At 40.1% G+C, this 20211-nt stretch overlaps 1 protein-coding gene across 1 annotated transcript in view; it reads right to left on the bottom strand.

Annotated features, from left to right (window-relative positions):
- The window catches only part of COL13A1 (collagen type XIII alpha 1 chain), a 128208-nt gene that overhangs the window by 5884 nt on the left and 102113 nt on the right, over positions 1-20211 (bottom strand). The window contains exons 33-37 of the mRNA XM_087932127.1: positions 19952-20005; positions 15674-15727; positions 14744-14779; positions 10835-10921; positions 4387-4425 (exon numbers count right to left, since the gene is read on the bottom strand). Coding sequence (XP_087788253.1) covers positions 4387-4425; positions 10835-10921; positions 14744-14779; positions 15674-15727; positions 19952-20005 — 270 coding nt within the window. The remainder of the gene's footprint in view (positions 1-4386; positions 4426-10834; positions 10922-14743; positions 14780-15673; positions 15728-19951; positions 20006-20211) is intronic.

Genomic DNA, 20211 nt, shown 5'->3' with positions numbered 1-20211 from the left:
CTAAATGCTGAAGGCACATGGAATGCTGTTCCCTTCCCACCAAAGTGGTCCCTATTTTTCTACTTGCATTTTTACATGCTTTCGAACTGCTAGGTTGGCAGAAGCTGGGACAAGTAACGGGAGCTCACTCCATTACGCAGTGCTAAGGATTCGAACTGCTGAATTGCCAATCTTTCTGCTTGACAAGCTCAACATCTTAGCCACTGAGCCACCGCGCCCCCTCTATACCTGTACCATACTTTAGAAAAGTAACTGTCATTTGCAGCCGTATATTTTCAGTTTTCCTACAGTTCATCGCTCAGATCAGTAACTGGCACCATAAGTACATGGCATATTGTGTCAAATGAATCTAAGACACGAGTGGTAAAGGCCTCTTGGAGTTGCACAGTAAGGTGCAGCACAGGTAGTCCTTGACTTACAACCACAATCGAGCCCAAAATTTCCTTGCTAAGCGAGGCCATAGTTGTGCCTCATTTTATGATCTTTTTGCCACAGTTGTTAAGCAAATCACCACCACAGTTGTTAAGGAAATCATGCAGTCATTAAATGAATCTGGCTCCCCCCCATTGATTTGTTGGAAGATCACAGGTGGTGATCACATGACCCTAGGACACTGCAAGCATCATGAATACATGTGAGTTACCATGCGCCTGAAGTTTGATCATGTGACCATGGGGACGCTGAAACCGTCCTGAGTGAGAAAACCAGTTATACATCACTTTTTTCAGTGCTTTTGTAACTTTGGTGACTAAATGAATGGTTGTATCTCAAGGACTGCCTGTGGAGTTATTTATGGGTTTATTTATTTATTTATGGACTTATTTAAACCTCTAGTAAGATTTAAACACTATTTAAACACTGCACACTATTGTAGTCAGTGATGGCAGCCAGAATTTGCTGGTCGGATTATAGAAATATAATATAGAAAACCTCAATGCAACCAACTCTGTTAGTTTTGCAAAATTCAATATAAAGAAGTGCGATGGTCAGTTGGAGGGAGGGAATATATTATGCCCAAGACTAGAAAAAAGCAACAAGACAAACATCTAGCATTTGTTATCCAAGTCTAGTCTAACAGAATATAAACCAGTGTTTCTCAAACTCTGGGGGTTTCCCAAGAGCCTCTCAGGGGATGCAAAATCCATATTATTTGCCAGCCTTTGTTGAGAAATACTATGTTAAAATCCCATCAAACAATTATAAGAAGTGACAGTGGCAGCAAATGCACCAACTGTAATTTTTAATGTAATAAACATTGATATAAATTGTATCCTTACGATTTATATGGACTGTTTCCTAGTATGATTTGATTGCTTAGTGTACCCTATGACTATCATTAAATGTTGTACCTTATGATTCTTGATAAATGTATCTTTTCTTTTATGTATACTGAGAGTATTTGCACCAAGACAAATTCCTTATGTGTCCAACCATACTTGACCAATAAAGAATTCTATTCTATTCTATTCTATTCTATTCTATTCTATTCTATTCTATTCTATTCTATTCTATTCGATAAATATAATCCATACAACCAAAATCTCTTTTGGGATCTACCATATTTTTTAAAAGTGGGAAGGAATCCTGAGATTCAAAAAGTTTAAGAGACACTGGTGTAAACTATTCACCGAGATCACCAAAGACACAGCTACAATTTGGCAATCGGAGTTCTTATAATTACGATAGAAGGCACAAAAACAGAGTCATATTTATTTATTTACTTGTTTATCAAATTTATTTGCCACCCATTTTGTGGTTCAGGGGATTAATAGAACTGCTCTGGGACTATTCTTTGCCAAATAGCTTTTCCTCAAGCTGCTAGCTGCCTAGAAGAAATAGAAATGAATGGGCCCAAGAAATGGTAGCTTTAGAAAGAGTTTATGTGAGTCAAAGAAAATGATACTGTGTAATTTCTGTTTCTTCTACAGTCCTGATCTTTCATGGCGATCACTTAGAGCTGTTGGGATTGAAATGCACACATGCAATACAAAATTTCCCTCGACTCAAATCTCTTTGAATGCATTTTGAATAATAGCAATACCAATAGCGCTTAGACTTATGTACCACTTCTCAGTGCTTTACAGCCCTCTATAAGTGGTTTACAGAGTCGGCATATTTTCCCCGAACAATCTGGGTCCTCATTTTACTGACCTCGGAAGGATGAAAGGCTGAGTCAACCTTGAGCAGGTCAGGATCGAACTGTTAGTAGGCAGAGTCAGCCTGCAATACTGCCTTCTAACCACTGCGCCACTATGGCTCTTAATAATGGCAATCCTAACCCATTATGACAACCTTCCAAATTCTATTTAGCCTGATGCTGAGATTATGAGGCAGGGAGAAAGCAGTGTATACCATTTCCCTTCCAGTTCTTTACAAAATATCTCCAGCTCTGAGAAAAGGGTGTGTCTGTTAGCTTTTTCTTTTCTGCATTGTTGCCCTTAAAGAATTTCCTTCAAGGGAGCATTAAATGGACCCAGTGGCACAAGGATATTGTAAAAATTGAAATTTGTGGAGGAGGGAGCACAGGACCAGGGTCGCTCCTGATTAGTCCTTGCCTCTGAAGGCTCATTCTGCATAGTTCCTGAATCTCTTGAAAAGCTATGTACAAATGCTAGAAATTTCCATTATTTGATAAATTGATCAGAGTTGCCTTTAAGATCTCTGTAATTTTGCATCAAAAATTGTGCTTCTGTTCAGAATCTGATAGGAAAAAATCGACTTGATCTTGACCCATTAAAGACATTAGGAACCTTTTTAGGGTGTATATACATATGACTAGTTTGTTATTCTCACTTTTGAACAATGTTGTGCTTCTACCCTTTGTGTGTAAGGGAAAGTGAAGATGAATTGCCACTGTTACCTCTTACTACATTGATTTCATTTTGCACATTAAAATACTAGTATAGAATTTATTTACAAATTCTATTTCATTTCCTTTTAATAATAAAGATCCATAGTATTTTGATATGTCCTTGCACTCATTGGCATTTTTTTGTGTCTTTGTATGTACATGGAATAGTTCTTTCTGGCATCCTTATCCAATAGCTTATTAAGCTTTGGCATTTACTTTGAGTGCACAAATATGCCAATATTGCAGCTGAATTCCACAATGCAAAAAGCATGGTTATCGACATATATATAATTATACAAGCAACTGGCAGCTATAAAGCAGAATTGTAGCATCGTATGTACAAAAATATGCAGCATTTTATGCATATCTGTTGGCACTTTCAAAAAAGAACAATGTATAAAAATAAATATTCTATGCACAAACATACACACAGACACACAGGCCAGTCCATGGTTAGAATATTCACTGCAAAAGAAAAACATATAAAACTATGTTACTATCACCCATCCCGTTGGTGGTGTAAAAAATTAAGGGGTCATTGATCCATACAATATAATCCTGAGAATTTGTGGTACTTTTGAATAGTATTACATATAATACTATCTAAATACAGATAATTAGATTCATGGAAATTTTTCTAAATGTTAAAAAATGTTGGTGTGATATTGAATTATACACTCAAACTCTGGAATCTGTGAGGAATCTCTTCTGTTTTAAACAGACATTTTTGTGATTTTAAAAGTAAAGGTTCCCCTCGCACATACATGCTAGTCATTTCCGGCTCTGTGAGCCAGCGCTGTCTGAAGATGTCTCCGTGGTCATGTGGCTGGCATAACTAAACGCTGAAGGCTCATAGAGCACTGTTCCCTTCCCTCCAAAGTGGTCCCTATTTTTCTACTTGCATTTTTACATACTTCCAAACCAGAGGTGGGGTATTCAGCAGGTTCTGACCAGTTCTGGAGAACCAGTAGTGGAAATTTTGAATAGTTTGGAGAACCAGCAAATCCCACCTCTGCTTGGAGATTTTACAGTATCTTTCCCCTGCCCCGCCCACCAAGCCACTCCCACAGAACCGGTAGTGGAAAAATTTGAATCCCACCACTGATCCGAACTGCTAAGCTGGGACAAGTAACAGGAGCTCACTCCATTACATGGCGCTAGGGATTTGAACTGCTGACCTTTCTGATCGACCAGCTCAGCGTCTTAGCCACTGAGCCACCGAATCCCTTGAGAGTTAAGAGGCACACAAATTTTCTCTTCTGAATTCCGAACTGCTACCACCCTCAGAAGATAAAATCCCCACCAGAGTTAATGAACTTCGTTCGAAAAGTTGAGTAGCATCTCACGAGAAAAATTTTTTGTATCATTTTGCCCTAATCAACATGTAATATTTAATGTAACTGTCATATACCTATGGTACTAAATAGAAAGGTAATATGTTGCTATACCACTTTCATGCTTTAGAATTTGTTACTATATTCACAACATGCAATAAAACCAGTATCATAACATGCTATACTTTGAGGAATTTTTACCTTATTCCAGCATCCTTGAATTGGCAATCCATCTTCCCCCTAGAAGAAAGAATTATACAATCAGGACAGAGGAAGAGACTAAAACAGGGGGAAAAAATTATAAACATAGAATCTGTACACGCATGCAAAACAATTAAGTTGACCTAGTGAAATACATCTTGCTTAGAGAGTGGATGCCAAAGTGATGCTAAGTTCTATATCGCAAAATACACACGTCCAAGTTCCCCATCACTGAATTGACGTTGAGCCTTCCACTACGATCTACTGGTATGTGAAATCGAGGGCCATCAAAACCGGAAAGGCTTCCCATTAATTCCTGTGATGGCTGTGAAGACCACTTCAAGGATGGAGCTATTACTGGTCGAGAAAGATCAGGCCTTTCCTTCAAATGTTCCTTGTTAGGCTTCTGAGCACAGGTAGTCCTCTACTTACAACTATTCATTTAGTGACCATTTGAAGTTACCACAGCACTGAAAAAAAAGCGACTTATGGCCCTTTTTCACATTTAAGACTGCTGCAGCCTCCCCATGGCCACGTGATTGAAATTCAGATGCGTGGGCAAATGACTCGCATTTATGGCGGTTGCAGTGTTTCCAGGTCACAATGGTCACCTTTTGTGACTTTCTGACAAGCGAAGTCAATGAGGAAGCCAGATGTCAGATGTTAGATATAGTATCGGCTGGCTGTCAGGGCTCCAACAATTCCACCCTCATTCCATTCAAAAGTCTCTAGCCGCATCTCAGAGAAGAGTAAATTGATTTATTAGAGGTTGCTATGTTGGCGCACGTGGCTGGGTGCAGCCGATACTAAATTACATCATACATTTCCCCCTTGACCCTGGACTTCCCCCCACCCCCTGGATGTGACTTGTCCAACGGGACACATCCGTCTCCAAGAGTCATCCATCATGCTCTCCAATAACCTTCTTATGCTCCGACAACTTTGGGCTGCTGAGGTGATTATCTAGGCATTTAAGGAATGCCTTGTTTTCCCCCACTCCCTTTTTCGGGCAGCCCAAAAGACCAAAGGAGTATCTTTTTAGTTGACAGATTCACTTAGCAACTGCAGTGATTCATTTAACAACAAGTGGCAAGAAGAGTTATAAAAATGGGGCAATACTCACTTAACAACTATCTCGAGAGCTTAACAAAAGAACCGTTGGGCTCAATTGTGGTCGTAAGTCGAGGACTACCAGTATAACTCAATGCAGAGGGAAGATACACTCAGGGACTCCTGAAAGGGCAATGGATATGTGGATACCAACACAACGTTCACGTTGTATGGATTTATCTGTTTGTGTGCCCTTCTCAAATAAAAAGATGGTTTTGTGAGGAGAGCTGTAAAACCTTCAAGTTCCCATTCTCCTTTAAAATCCTTGCCAGAATATGTGTGGTACGAAGAGATTCCACTCAAGGGAACTAGCCTGTCCACTTTTTTCCGTATACTTACGTGATTTCCAGGAAAAGGCAAAAGAGAAAGGTTGCTGTGTGGCAGTTTCAAATACATTGTGGTTGAGTTTGAGATAAATTGACTCCAATCCCAAACGCTGCTGAGGACATCCTGGGATTACAGAGGACCAGAGCTGGTGCAATAATCCTTGCATGGAAGCATCTTAAGTAACGATTTTGGCCTTTACATTATCGGGTGCTTTCTAAATCAAACACTTTTCTAATGTTCACATCTGTAAAATTCAACCGCTACGGTTCTATTAAGAAGTGGAAGCAGATTCCATTGGTACAATGATCCCATTGATGGGAATGAATTATATAGTGCATTGCACATAAACCCCAAAGTTAGAGAGTGTGACAGGGGTTACAACTCAGGGATCAACAGCAGGATATGGTCACAAAGGTATATTTCTTTGCAAAGGCTGGGAGTGGAAACATACAGTAGTAAAAAGGAAAAATTAAGTTGAAAAAGCATAATCTCTAAATTTGCACAGAATGCAAGGCAAATGTTAAGTAGCTGGCATGCTTGAGTCAGAAAGCATATTAATTTAAGAATGTAAAGAAGAAAAAACTGTCATTCTTAATGCTTTGTTTTGTTTTGTTTTACAAAATGTATTTCTGGACCTACATGAATGATGGATATATATGTATGTCTTTAACAAAATAACACCAATAAATGTAGATTATCCTACAGAAAATTTGGCAACAAAGTAATTGGAACTAGTCCTAAAAATATCAGACTTTTCATTTCTTGAAATTAGAAGTGTTGAACATTTTTGAGGTTTCACTGTGACAATCAAAATATTCAGTCAGATACATGCAAATATACATACAGGATGTGATTTCCAAAATTGCCCCCAAAGCAAACATTAATTGTTTAAATTACAGTGTATGCAGAATGAGCAAAAATGGTTAGGCTTTTAAATAACTAGAATTTGAGAATTTAATCCAGATTCCTTGATGAAATTCTTTGTTTCCATGCTAAAAGTGCTATTGAGAACCTTATCTGATTCTCAGTAATATTTCCAGCTAATCTGATCCATTTTATATTCCATATGTTGTTCAACATTTACCCTATGCATATCCTATGCAATGGTGCGTTCAATTAATTTGTGTATTTTAAAAACTTACATGGATGATTATGGGTTTAAATATGCCCCTAAGGGAAGATGGAATTATCCAATATTGTATGTTTTTGCCAAACAATGCTCAAAATAAGATTGGAAAAGCAACAGGATTTTTTCTATAACAATTGCTATTGTTGTGTGTTTCTGTCACTTCAAGGAGGCTTCCCATTTTTATGAAAACAAAGTAAACCAAATGGTTTCCCTGTGTTCACCCCCCAAATAAATAGTACAAATGGCTGTTGGGATCTTATTCCCAAATGAAGCAAACTGCTCCAACATAACACAGTAAGAGTTGGTGCAGAAAGGGTTAACCGTCCTATCAGAACACCTGGAGATTATTTCAAAACAAAATAAGCTAAACACAAGTAACATTTATTATGTCAGTTTATTTATTAAGTAAGATCTAGCTAGGACAACACTCGGGAAAAATAATCAAAATTATTTATTTATTATGTTTCATGGTATTTTGTTTACAATTATTTTATCCAAGTGTTGTCCTAGATCTTACTTGCATGAGTGAAAGACAGCACAGATTTTTTTAATAAAATAATTTGATATTATCACCTCTGAGAGGAAGTTCTTGACTGGAAACTGCTCCCATAAATAAGAACAAGAACAAATGATATAAATGATCAAATTTATGATTTGGGATTGGTGGGTTTTCAAAGAGCCCTCTTCTCTCCATCTGGATCAACCAGGTGTTTTGGGTGCAGACGAAGGTTTTAGAGGAGTAAACAAGAAATGTTGTGAGAGTTAGGTTAAGAAAGAAGTAAAGCAAGTCTGAAGCTTTTAAAATCCAGGATTGACTCTTGTAGGGCAAGGAAAATGGTAGTAGCAACTAAGTCATTTCCAAAGCAGTCAAGCACGATGCTTGGGGTGCTTCTGGCCCCATGTTTGCTGTGTAATTATACTTTATCCATAAGGGAGATTCTGACACTCATCTTCCATTCAAATCTTTGCTTGCTTTTCCTTAAAACTTGGCAAGTTTAAGACTTGTGGACTTCAGCTCCCAGAATTCCACCTCCAGTCACGTTGGCTCAGGAATTCTGGGAGTTGAAGCCCACAAGTCTTAAACTTGCCAAGTTTGAAGACCCTTGCTTGTTATGAAGATTCATAAGACCCTTGCTTGTTATGAAGATTCATAAGACCCTTGCGTGTTATGAAGACTCATAACACGCCCCCCCGCTTCCATCTTTTATCTCGATTTAAAAAAGGACTGTTGAAGGGTCAGATAATAAAAATATCTGCCTAGAAGCACCCTGAGCATCAATGATCTGGAAAGCAGCCAGAAGGGAAAGGAAAGAGACTTGGCAAGAGCAGGTGAACCAACACAATCTAGAACATGCAGGAAAGGGAAGGAAACACCATACCAATGGGCAAGGGGCATCCAGCCCGTCCAGCCCTGGTAACCCCGGCTCACCCTTCTCGCCTTTAAAACCTCGGAGTCCCTGTTCATGAAATCAACCACTAGAATTACTTTGGTCAGTGTAGATGATCTGCATTTTCTGAGTGGAGAAACTCTGTGAACAATTATGTACTAAATGCACTTAGCTTACAGCCACAGGATATTGGTATATCATGGTGAAAAAAGGATAAGCCACTTTTGTTTTGTTTTCTGGAATAACCAGAAAGTATTATTTAATTGTAAAAAGTTGTAAAAATATGATTTCCTTCTGGATATAGAAGGTAAAGAACCAATGGTAAAAATTTCTATAAAGTGGCCCATGTTTGAAATTAAGCTTTAAATAGGAGTATGTGGTGGTGGTGGTGGGGTCTTTTAAAAGACCATTAATAAAATAGTTTTACGTCAAGAGTATTCTCCTTTTCTTCACACCATGATCCTTTTGTTGTCTGCTGGGATCATAAACTGAGTGCATTACATCCTTATCAACCATACATTAATTGCATCATTTATTAAATGATCATGGGGAAAAAAGAAGGCGTTTTAGATTGTGATTTAGGCACGTTCATCCAATAACTGCAGCCTCAAGTGATGACTTGACCATATTGCAGATCCAACTGCAGTGCCCAACTTTCATATTGTATCATGACACAACAGTGCAACATAATTCACCTAGCCAAGCTAAGACACTCAAATCGCATTGTGAGGATGAACTGGCCTTAATGTTTAAAGAAGCGAGTGAAGAAAGCTCACGTTTTTCTACTTTTTGGGGGGGAATCCAGGTGTTACAAAAACTTCATTTATATTTCTTTCCATATCCAATCATACAGATGATTAAAGTCAGTCTTGTAATATAATCAATGACTAGTGCCCAAAAGTGCTTTTTCAAAAGGCTACTGGATTTTCTTGGTTTTTTTTTTTCCTTGAAAGCATCTCACTTGTCAGCCTACCGAGATGAGATGGACTGGTTGCTTTCGTGGTATGGAGACAATAACTTGGTCCTCAACACCAATAAGACCAAGGAGCTTATAGTGGACTATAGAAGGAACAGATCAGACATCCAGTCCTTGCTTGTCAATGGAGACTGAGTGAGGCAAGAGGCCAGTTTTAAGTTTCTGGGTGTTACCATAAAAGAGGACCTGACCAGGGGTGCTCACATTGCAGCACTGGTCAAAAGGGCCCAGCAGAGATTATATTACCTGAGACTCAGGGGTGGGATTCTTCCAGTTTGCACCTATTTGCTAGAACCAGTTGTTAACATTCTAGGCAGTTGGGAGAACTGGTTGTTAGAAGAAATTACTGGCCTAATCCTGTAAGGAAGGCAGGAAGGAAACATTCTGGTGTTGCTTACAGAAACTGCTTCTGTTAACCCTTATTACATTCTTGGCAGGACTAGATTTCCTGCCTCAGGAATGTCTCTGGAGTTTTTTTCCCCTTCTTTGCTGGTACTTTGCTTGTGTGGAGTGACCATTCAAAGTTACAATGGCACTGAAAAAAGTGACTTATGACCATTTTTCACACCTATGACTGTTGCAGCATCCCCACAGTATATGAGAGGCCAGGCGAGGAGATGCGTGCCTCGATGTGAGTGATATTGAGTTGGCCACACCCAGCCAATAACATGACTACCAAGCCATGTCCACCCAGTCACATGACCATCAAGCCACGCCCTCCAATTAAGCCATGCCCACAGAACCGGTTGTTAAAAAATTTAAATCCCACCCCTGCTGTGACTTCTCAGAAAACAGAAACTGAATGAAAAACTGCTGGTGACCTTCTACCGCTGCACCATAGAGAGTATCTTAACTTATTGCACCTCTGTGTGGTTTGCCAATTGCACAGTGGCAGATAGGACGGCACTCCAGAGGGTTAACATCATTTCCCAGAAGATCATTGGTTGCCCTCTCCCCTCTTTGGAAGAGTTTTATAGCTCCCGCTGCCTTAAGGAAGTTCAAAGCATTTTCAAAGGTCCATCTCATCCCGGGCACCCTTTTTTTGAACTATTACCATCTGGCAGACGGTACAGAATAATAAAAACAAGGACAAACAGACTGAAAAACAGCTTCTATCCCAGGGCAGTAGCTCTGTTGAATTCTGCTGTATAGTGCAGTGTTGGTGCGGTGTCAGGGGTTTTCAATTCAATGTTTGGGGTGTGAAGGATGCGTGTTTGTGTTTATTTTCATGCTCATGACGTGCACTGAAGACGGTGTTCGATTTCGTTGTACGAGGTGCAATGGCAATAAAGTAAACTAACATTTCTCATCCAAGAAGATTTTTTTATATTGAAATGTTTTCAAGGAAGAAAAAAAAATAAGAAAGACCAGTTGCCTTTTTAAAAAAACACCCCTGGGACAACCAGGACCTTGATAATTGAGAATCTCCATAGACAAACTACTAATGCCTTCACTCCTTCTTTTTCCCCCCCAGGTGGCTTAGTTGAAAATAATACGCGTGATAAAAATGAAACATACCAATGGACAAGGTGCGTCTAATCCAGGTGCTCCTTGGTCTCCCTTATCCCCTTTAGGCCCCCTAGAGCCTTTCTTGCCCCTTTCCCCCTGTGAATAATAGTTTATTAAAAAAGAAATATACACATAAATGGACCATCTAATCCACGTCTGAGTTATAGAAACAAAATATAACATGATACAAACAGTCCCTCCGGAGGCTTAATTCTTTAAGCTTTTGCAGGAAACGGTTTTGCATGAACACTGGGGAATTTTTACTTTTGCGTTTGAGAGGAGTGCCCTTTGAAGCCGCGTTTAAACATTTCAGATTAGAAGGAGGAAAAGGGATTTGCTCTCCCACGTTCACTCGTCAGATGGTGAGAGCGAGGCCAAGATGTTCGAAAGCTGTGCCAGGGGACCAATAGTTTCCTGTGCTTTTCCAGCATTCATTCTCTTACATTTGGTGGGAGCTTCTAATTTAAGGAAGACCCAAGGAGGTAATCAATGATCTGATTTCATGGGAGTCATTGGTCTTTTTTTTTTTTCCCTTGGTGGTCATTAATAAGCAAAAAAAAACCAACAACTGCAAGGATATGTTTCTAGATGCGCTTTTCTCCCAGGACAAATCTATCTAGCCTGATTCTCGGGAATCCCATGAGTGAGAATGAGAGGGAGGGAGCAGCGATCACAAAATACTGTGCTATCACATTGCCTCCTATGTGCCAAACATGAACAGATAAGCCTCCCTCAGCAACTTGCTTGCCTTGGGTCTTCTGCCTTGGGTGGGGGTTTGGACTAAAACACCTCCAAGGTCTCTCCCAAGACTATCGTTTTATATTTGTGCCTCTTCTTTATCCTAACTTCATTTCAAATTAAGGGTAAATGACTGGTGGACATTTTTTTTCATCAGCTGATCAGTTTCTTGGAGGAAGAGAAACCATCAGTCCATTTCCTTAACGTGTCCTGCATACTGTAAAGGAAGAACACGACTTTTACCAGGACCTTCTTGACAGGGTCTAGGACAACTCGCTACGGTCAACTCACCATGGCCCTCTTGCCATGGCCAACTGGCGCCAGGACAATGCACCACAGCCAACTCGCTGCAGGACAACTCACTGTGCACAATTCCAAGTGGGATAACTCAACATGATAAATGTTAGCTGTGACTATTTCTTTGACATTATTTCCATTGACAAAAATGGAAGTAATGTTGAAGAAACACTGACAGATATCATTTATCACATTGAGTTATCCCACCAGGAATGGTCCATGGGGAGTTGTCCTGCGGCGAGTTGGCTATGGCAAAATGGCTGTGCCAAGATTGCCACAGATAGTTGTCCGTAGCAAGATGGCTGTGGGAAGATGGCCGCGGTGAGTTGGCTGCGGTGAATTGTCCCATTCCGTTCTTGGCATGATGGAGACTGGCAATGGGGACACCAAATACTATGCAAGTATAATTTCCTGCTGCATAAGATTGGTGGATGGCCATTTAACTGGGCCATTTAAATACCCCACAATCTGATTTGCACATATTCAGTACGGAGTGATATTCAGCAGGTTCTGACCAGTTCTGGGTAACTGATAGTGGAAATTTTGAGTAGTTCGGAGAACCAGCAAATGCCACCTCTGACTGGAGAGTTTACAGTATCCTTCCCCTGCCACGCCCATCAAGCCACACCCACAGAACCGGCAGTAAATTTGTTTGAATCCCACCAGTGGTATGGACCAATTCTAATTGGACAGATCAACTACTGATATTAGCCCTATTTTTTCAAGAAATGTAAAAGGCATTTTAAAAGTTGACTTGCTTCCTGAAAAGAATACAAGCTAATGTTAGTGCTGAACTGTTATTTTAAAAAGCCCCAAATATCAGTTTTTAAACTGATGGGCAGCCAGGGCCTATTGTGATTTTGATTTCACAGGAGAGGCAAGTTAGCAAAGCAATTTAAATCTGTGGTGTCCTATTTAACTTCTTGAAGTTGAACCTCAAGGGGATAAAAATAGACTGTGGGCCTGAAGCCAACTTCCTGTATAAAGCTGAAAAATTACCTCCAATGTCTCTGAGGTCAGTCTATTTTGAACAGAGCCAACATCAAGCCAAGGACCAATATTTAGTAAGAGAACGATATTCCCTTTCTAGACCAATTTAGAATGTCAGTAACATATGCAAGTTTTGATAGCGTGCTTGTGGATATATAATGTAAGCGGGACTGCCGGGAAGGAAATTTCATTTAGTACTTGGTATAAGGATTAGATGACAACATAAAATTAGATTGAAGTAGATTTTCCCCCCTCTTTGTTTTTAATTTTGGAGGGGTGAAATGATCGGGATCGAAACAAATAGCTGGCGGGAGAAAAAAAAATGGATGGGAAAGGAGAGGTCACCGAGGATCAAACGCTGGCATGGAGGAAGGATAATCCAGGAGAAAATGCAGACTGGGTTGCGCAGGAAGAGGAAGAAGGACTCAGGAGAAAAGGCAGAAGAGCAGGAAGGGATAAGGGGGACAAAGGCGGACCTGTGGAAGCAAGGAAAAAACACACGCGCAAACACACAAGTAGACAGGAGAAGAAAAAAGAACAAATTGAATCAACAAATTCCACTTGAACGGATAACTTAAGCACGGATATTTTTTCAGTTGGTTTGCTCCAAGAACATTCTGCTGTCCCTTCCACTTATTATGTGGACCGAATCGTCTCAACTGCGTTGCGTTAAGACGATTACCAGATCCTTCAAGAGGTATCAACGGGCTGGAACCGCAGAAAAGAAATGCCCAGCTTGCAGGTGATAACAATTTGGGGGTAAGAATTAGAACCTGCTACTGGATTTGAGTCTCCTTTGCTGGTTCCTTCTGGTTGCTTTTCTCCTGGTAGAACTTAAAACTACCACGAAGAAGAGGAAAGAGTACCAGGGTCAAATTAAGGGACTGGAACTAGCTGGGATTTTTTTTTCACCAGCTTTTCATGCAGCTTTCACAGATACTGAACCAGTCCAGCAGGATGAGTGCAGAATTACAGGATAATGTCTACATTTCTAGATTTAGATGCCTGCATTTCTGAGAAGCTACATATTGCCTTTTTTTTTTTTTCTTTAATGGATGTGTACTAAGCATTAGGCTTTTTAGCAACTTTTTTTTTTTTACATTAAGATGTGAAAAAGACTAAGGACATGTCTTCAGTATTAAAGACTAAGTGACTACTTCTGCATGGTAGGTGTTTGGGTCTAATAATTCAAATCCTTCTATCTAATTCGTTTGTAAACATACCACCCAGACAGGCTACAATTTGAGGCTTTGGATTTTTGCTCCTAGTAAATGCCTTTGCATTTTCGCTCCTCTTGCGTTATGAGCCATAGCTAAAACACGTCTAATTTCTCCCAATGGCTTATTACAATTAAACATATTCTTTCCTTCCAGATTCATCATCCAGCTGGATGGTGGTTTATCTGATTCCACCCAAAGTCTCATTAGTCAACCAATTTGTTGGAACAAAACCCAAGCTTTAGTTAACAAAGATTGGAAGTTGTATTTTCAAATTCTATACAAATTGAAAACCAACTAAAAAAACATCAGGGTGTTGCTAGGTTATTTAGTAGGAAGTCATTCTGTTATTAAAGGCTGCATTTATATCTAGAAGAAATTATGGAACATAACTAGAAGTAGAATGATTAATGTGTGATGTCAACAGGATGAAGATGAACCAAGGCATGTTACATGTCTAATTAGCCAACAAATATTTATTGCAAGTTAATTTTAAGTTTAACGAAGGCATTGGTGAAACTTATTCCAAACTTTTTATTTTTTTTAACCAAACAGTATGATTGTCAAAAATCATGAAAACCTATGCAGTTTATTAGAATGTTATCTATTCTATGCCATAAAAATTAATAATTCCACCATTTTAAAAGATCAAAGACAAGCTTGATTGAAGACTTACCCGATTTCCTTTTTCACCCGGTGGTCCTTGAAAGCCCTATAATATATTTTTACAACTTTGAAAATTATGTTTTATATATATTTAGAATTAAACTCATCATCCATTTGCCTCAAACCTGTAATTTTTGTGAAGATCCAGAAAATGTACCCTCTAATAACCTATATTTCCCCAGGTATTCTGCCCTAGTACTCCAAAAGGGATCCTTCCCTAATTTTGATTTCTCATCTTGTGGGCTTATCTGCATGAACATTTTCCCCATTCAGGAATTTAAATAAAAGCAGATTTGGCAAATAAAATGTCCCTTTTTGAGCCTTACAATTTCTTAGCAAATAAAGCAGAACATTGTTATTGTTTTTGTTTATAGGGAGAGCATTGAAAGCTTCTAGTATAGCGTTCTTCAACCTTGGCAAACTTTAAGCTGTGTGGATTTCAACTCCCAGAATTCCCCAGCCAGCATCCTGTTCTAGCATGTTCAAAAAAGACATCCCAGTAGGATCCAATTAACACAAAATGAAAAATCTTCAGTTACATAAAGTAACGGAAAGCGCAGAGATGAATATGTTAACACTGAAACTGAAAGAGATGACTCTGAATTTTTTAAAATTTGGAATAATTGGTATAAATGGTTAACAAACAGAACCAAGAAACAAGACTAGAAATTTAACTGGAGAGAAATTTATCCTTAAGAGAGTAATATATAAATTTGTAAATTATACAAAGATATAAGAATAGTAATTATAGTTAAAGTTATTATTTAATATTAGACAAATGTAATATAATGTATTATGATATTTAAACCAAGAACCTGTATAGATGCCAAGAACGCTGATGAAACTATGAAGTTTTATGATGTAATAAAAGAAACTTAATAAAAATATATTTTTTTAAAAAAGAAAAATCTTCTGAGAGGAATATTGGCTCTATACTTACGGGAAGGCCTGCTGATCCTATCGGGCCTGTAGAACCAGAATCTCCCTTATTTCCCTGAAAGAGAATTAGGAAGACTGAAATAGTTGTGGATTTCAACGGAGCGTATGGTTGTCTCTTCATCAGCGAGGGTTCAACTATTCATAAATTAATTTTTAACAATTGTAAGTTGTACTAACTGTAGCTAGGTGAAAAATAGCGGCTTGGAAACTGGGACAATTATAGGAGTTTTGACGATAAATATCAGAGTGTTTGTGGCTCTGGAATGTCACAGAGTTGCTTCCCTCTCATGGTGACTGGAGGCTGTGGAGGGATGAATGGTAGGAGGACAACAGATTTTGACTGAACCCTGGCAAGCCAAATGGCATTGGGTAAAACAGAACCCCAATATCTGGGACATTGACATCTTTAGTGCTGGATGAGGTGGCACTACTCCAGATGGATCTGGTCCACAACTTGATGAGGGTTTTCTTGGACTTGGAGCTCCTGCTCAAAAGAGCAGGTGGAAATCACGGCTAGGAGAACCTTTACACAGCTTCAAACTGGGCACCTGTTGCAGCCGCTCTTGAATCAGGAGTCCCTGCATTCAATCATTCAAGCCCTACTCATCTCTCACTAGGACTATTGCAACACGCTCTACGTGGGAATACCCTTGAAGAGTATTTGGAAGCTATAGCTGGTGCAGAATAGAGTGGCATGGGTAGTTCTTGGGGCCCCAAAGTTGGTTCATGTAACACCACTGCTTTGCGAGCAGCACTAGCTGCCAGTTTGCTTTTTGGTTCAATTCAAGGTATGGGTAATCCCCTTTAACGCCCTTCATGGCATGTGTTAGATCTGGGAGGATGGTTCAGAAATGGAGGCAAGACTCAGATAGCAACAACAGCTCTTTATTAGTGACTTCAGATCTGAGCGGAGAATCCCAGCCGCAGCAGCCCCTTATATAGGGCTGGCTGCGGCTAGGCAGCCAATGAAAGCGATTTGAGTTTGCCGCTCTTGGCAGGGCCAATCGCAGCAGCCCGTTTACTAGCCAATCGGATCAGTCTGCGGTGACCAATCACGATCTGCTATTCGCGGGCCAATCAGAGTTGCAGCCTTTCGAGCCTGCTAGTCCGGAACAGCATGGGTCCAGATTACCTAAGGAAGAGTTCCCCAACCTTTCTGGCTTTGAGGACTGGTGGGGACGGGGAAGGCATCATTCTATGTGAGCAATGGACAAGCGTGCATGGAACTCCACTCCCGTGAGTGGTCGGCACGTGCACACACCACTCGTGTAAATGTGTACATGCATATACTTGCCTGTTGCTCAAGCAAAACCATCCCCTGCCCCTCAGCACCAGCCCAATTCCAAACAGCTCAAGCCCTGGTAATTAATGGGCCATGGCCCAGGGGCTGGGGACCCCTGACCGAAAGGACTGTCTAATGCCACTGGGATTGGCCCATTCTCACTTCATGCTAGCAAAGGAGGCATGCTATGGGCTCCCTTGGCCAGGAGATTCTTGGTGGGGTCCAGTAGAAGAGCCTCTTCTGCGCCTGCCCTTTGAAACATCCTCCCCGCCCTGAGTGATTTCTACTGCAACCCTCCTGACCTTTTGCAAGAGTTTAAAGACCTGGTTCCACCAGTTGGCCTGGCGGCCAATGGAGGGCTTTCACCTTGGGCATGGTTGATAGATCAACAACACATCCCACCCTCTCCCCTTCTCATTCTACCCCCTCCCCATCTTTTAGCGTGTTTGATTATCTGCCTGTTTTATAATATTGTATTTATAGCATTAGGTTTTGTACAGGTTTTTTTTTAATAGTGTAACCCACCCAGAGTTGCCTTGTGGTTAAAAATAAAAGGGCAGCTAATCAATTTTACAAATAGATAAATTTTACAAAAACATATAGGTAAAGGTAAAAGTTTCCCTCACACATAATGTGCTAGTCATTTCCGGCTCTAGGGGGCGATGCTCATCTCCATTACAAAGCCAAAGAGCCAGCACTGTCCAAAGATGTCTCCGTGGTCATGTGGCCGGCAGGACTAAATGCCTGAAGGCGCATAGAGCACTGTTACCTTCCCACCAAAATGGTCCCTATTTTTCTACTTGCACTTTTACATGCTTTCGAATTCCTAGGTTGGCAGAAGCTGGAACAAGTAACGAGAGCTCATTCCATGAAGTGGTGCTAGGGATTCGAACCGCCGAACTGCCAACCTTTCTGATCGACAAGCTCAGAGTCTTAGCCACTGAGACACCGTGTCCCTTTACAAAAACATATAAAAGAGCCACTTTTAGTTCCTGGTCATAAACTTCCTTCCATCTCCTTTAGATGTGTGTGGGAGACAGTTGTCTTTTTGCTGTTGCTGTACAATACAGCTTGAGTCAGATGTCCTTACTGTCTGGACTGCAGAATAACAAATTCTAACAGTAAATCCTAGCCTGTCACTTGCTCATTGCTGTTTTACAGAAATAACCTGCTTTGGATCGTAAAACAAAAAGCACATCTCCAGTTCAGTTCTAGAAAAATATTTCTATCTTGCCTGGGCTCGTAGTTCAAGGCAATTTACGAATATGTGGTAAAATACACCATACTATAAGCAACAATATACTGTATAAAATAAACAAGTACAGCTCTTTCAATTGTACTCAGAAGCCAAATGGTAACCAATATAGCTTGTGTAATAGAAATGACACTGCAGTTTGAAGCAAGTTGCACCTTCTGGATGGTACTCAAGGACTGTCCTGTGTCCAATGCATTGCAAGTGTCCAGGGGTCTCCAAGCTTGACAATTTTAAGGCTTGTAGAGTTCAACTCCCAGAATTCCCCGGCGTTTAAAACCAAGTTTTAAAGTTGCCAAATTTGAAGACCTCTGCAATTATAGTTCAATCGTGAGTTGGCTTTGATATGAGCAATTGTCCGAGGAGCTTCCTTGTCAAGGGAAATGGGGGGCACGATTGAACTTGTGCAAAGGGCCTCTGGCCACAGGGACAATCTGCTCTTTGAGTCCAAAAGAACCCCCAAGTTGTGCACCAGTCTTGAATGGGGAAGTGCTGCTCCATTCAATACCAATGATAAAAATGTACCTGACCCAGGGAGGCCAAACAGTCACAGTCATCAGGATTGAGATGAAATCTATTTTTATCAAGCATGATAAACTAGGAGCTGGGATAGAGTTCAAAAGGCTACCCATACACAAGAATCTGAACGACCAAAAGGTCAAGGCAAATTAGTGCTAGATAAGAATCAATGGAATTCATGGAGTGCAGTGACTCCAAACTGATGACATATTTGACCCTGCCCTTGGCCTCTGCCTGGTCATCTACAATTCTACCCCATCCAGACCCACATAGTCTGCATAGTCTGGGTTGATACGTTAACAACTTCACCTGTGTAGCCTAGGGTTGAAAAATGCAGCTAGGTATTATCAGCATACTGGGGTAATATCTCTGATCACAGCTGTCCTCTAAAGGATTGTTCACCCAAATTATTCACCCGTGAGAAATCTGTTTGAGATGCAACATTCCAGGTAGCATAGAGCAAAACACTATTTCTTGAGCACCCCTGTCCTTATCTGGATTAAGTTTCAATTTATTAATTCCTTCTCTGAGTATTGACTCCATACATTGCCTCAGAACATACCCAGCTATGCAGCGGAAAGGAAACATAACAGTGAATATTAGCTGCTGATTGATGAGTTCAAAAACTCTGATTCCCTAATGTCTTTACTTTCTTATTTCTGTTTTCATTATATCACATCTTGCCAGCTACTATGGGCTTTGAGACGTTATTGAATCCTTATTCAATAAACAGAGAAAGGGATTGGAGTATATAAGGATTTGGCCTCCCAAATTCAAGATGGTGGCTGTAATGATGCAATCAAAGCGCTACTTGTTTTTATGTGTGACATACATCAAAAGGAGGGGAGCTTCAATTAGACCAGAAGTCTCCAACCTTGCTAACTTTAAGACTTGTGGACTTTTAACTCCTAGAATTCCTCAGCCAGCAAAACTTTGCTGGGTGAAGAATTCTGGGAGTTGAAGTCCACAAGTCTTAAAATTGCCATGGTCGGAGACCCCTGAATTAGACCACTGTGACTGCTATCTTGATTTATTAGTTTTTTTTCCTCATAGCCTGTAGGCATCTCTGAAATGGTAACAGAGAATACTAAATTAACATTCCCATTATTGGTCAATTCTGGCGATTGTAAGGATCATACAGGATCATTATTTTAAGCATGACATTAGTGTCCTATTTAAAATATGTACCTGAATTCTAAGTTATTTGTTTATAAAAGATTTCTCACCCTCTCTCCTTTCGGTCCTGCTGGTCCTGGGACACCTGCTGGTCCTGGAGTACCCTGAATTTTTGGGGTAAAAATAAATATATGAAGCCCGTTATTCGAACGTATTTCAAGCTGGACAAGATGGTGGTTCCTCAACAGAAGAAGAACTAAGAGGACGGAAGCTATTCACTTTTAGCTATTCACTACAACTTTTTAGAGTCAAGGAAGATAACAGTTTTACATTATATATAAAAATAGGATTCCTGTCTGAGTGATTAAGA

This window comes from Pseudonaja textilis, chromosome 4, assembly GCF_049901715.1.
Source record: "Pseudonaja textilis isolate UNSWEBS1 chromosome 4, rPseTex1.2, whole genome shotgun sequence".
In the NCBI taxonomy this organism is placed as follows: domain Eukaryota; kingdom Metazoa; phylum Chordata; class Lepidosauria; order Squamata; family Elapidae; genus Pseudonaja; species Pseudonaja textilis.
The sequence above is the reverse complement of the archived record's forward strand: the minus strand, read 5'-3'. Positions and strand labels throughout refer to the sequence as shown.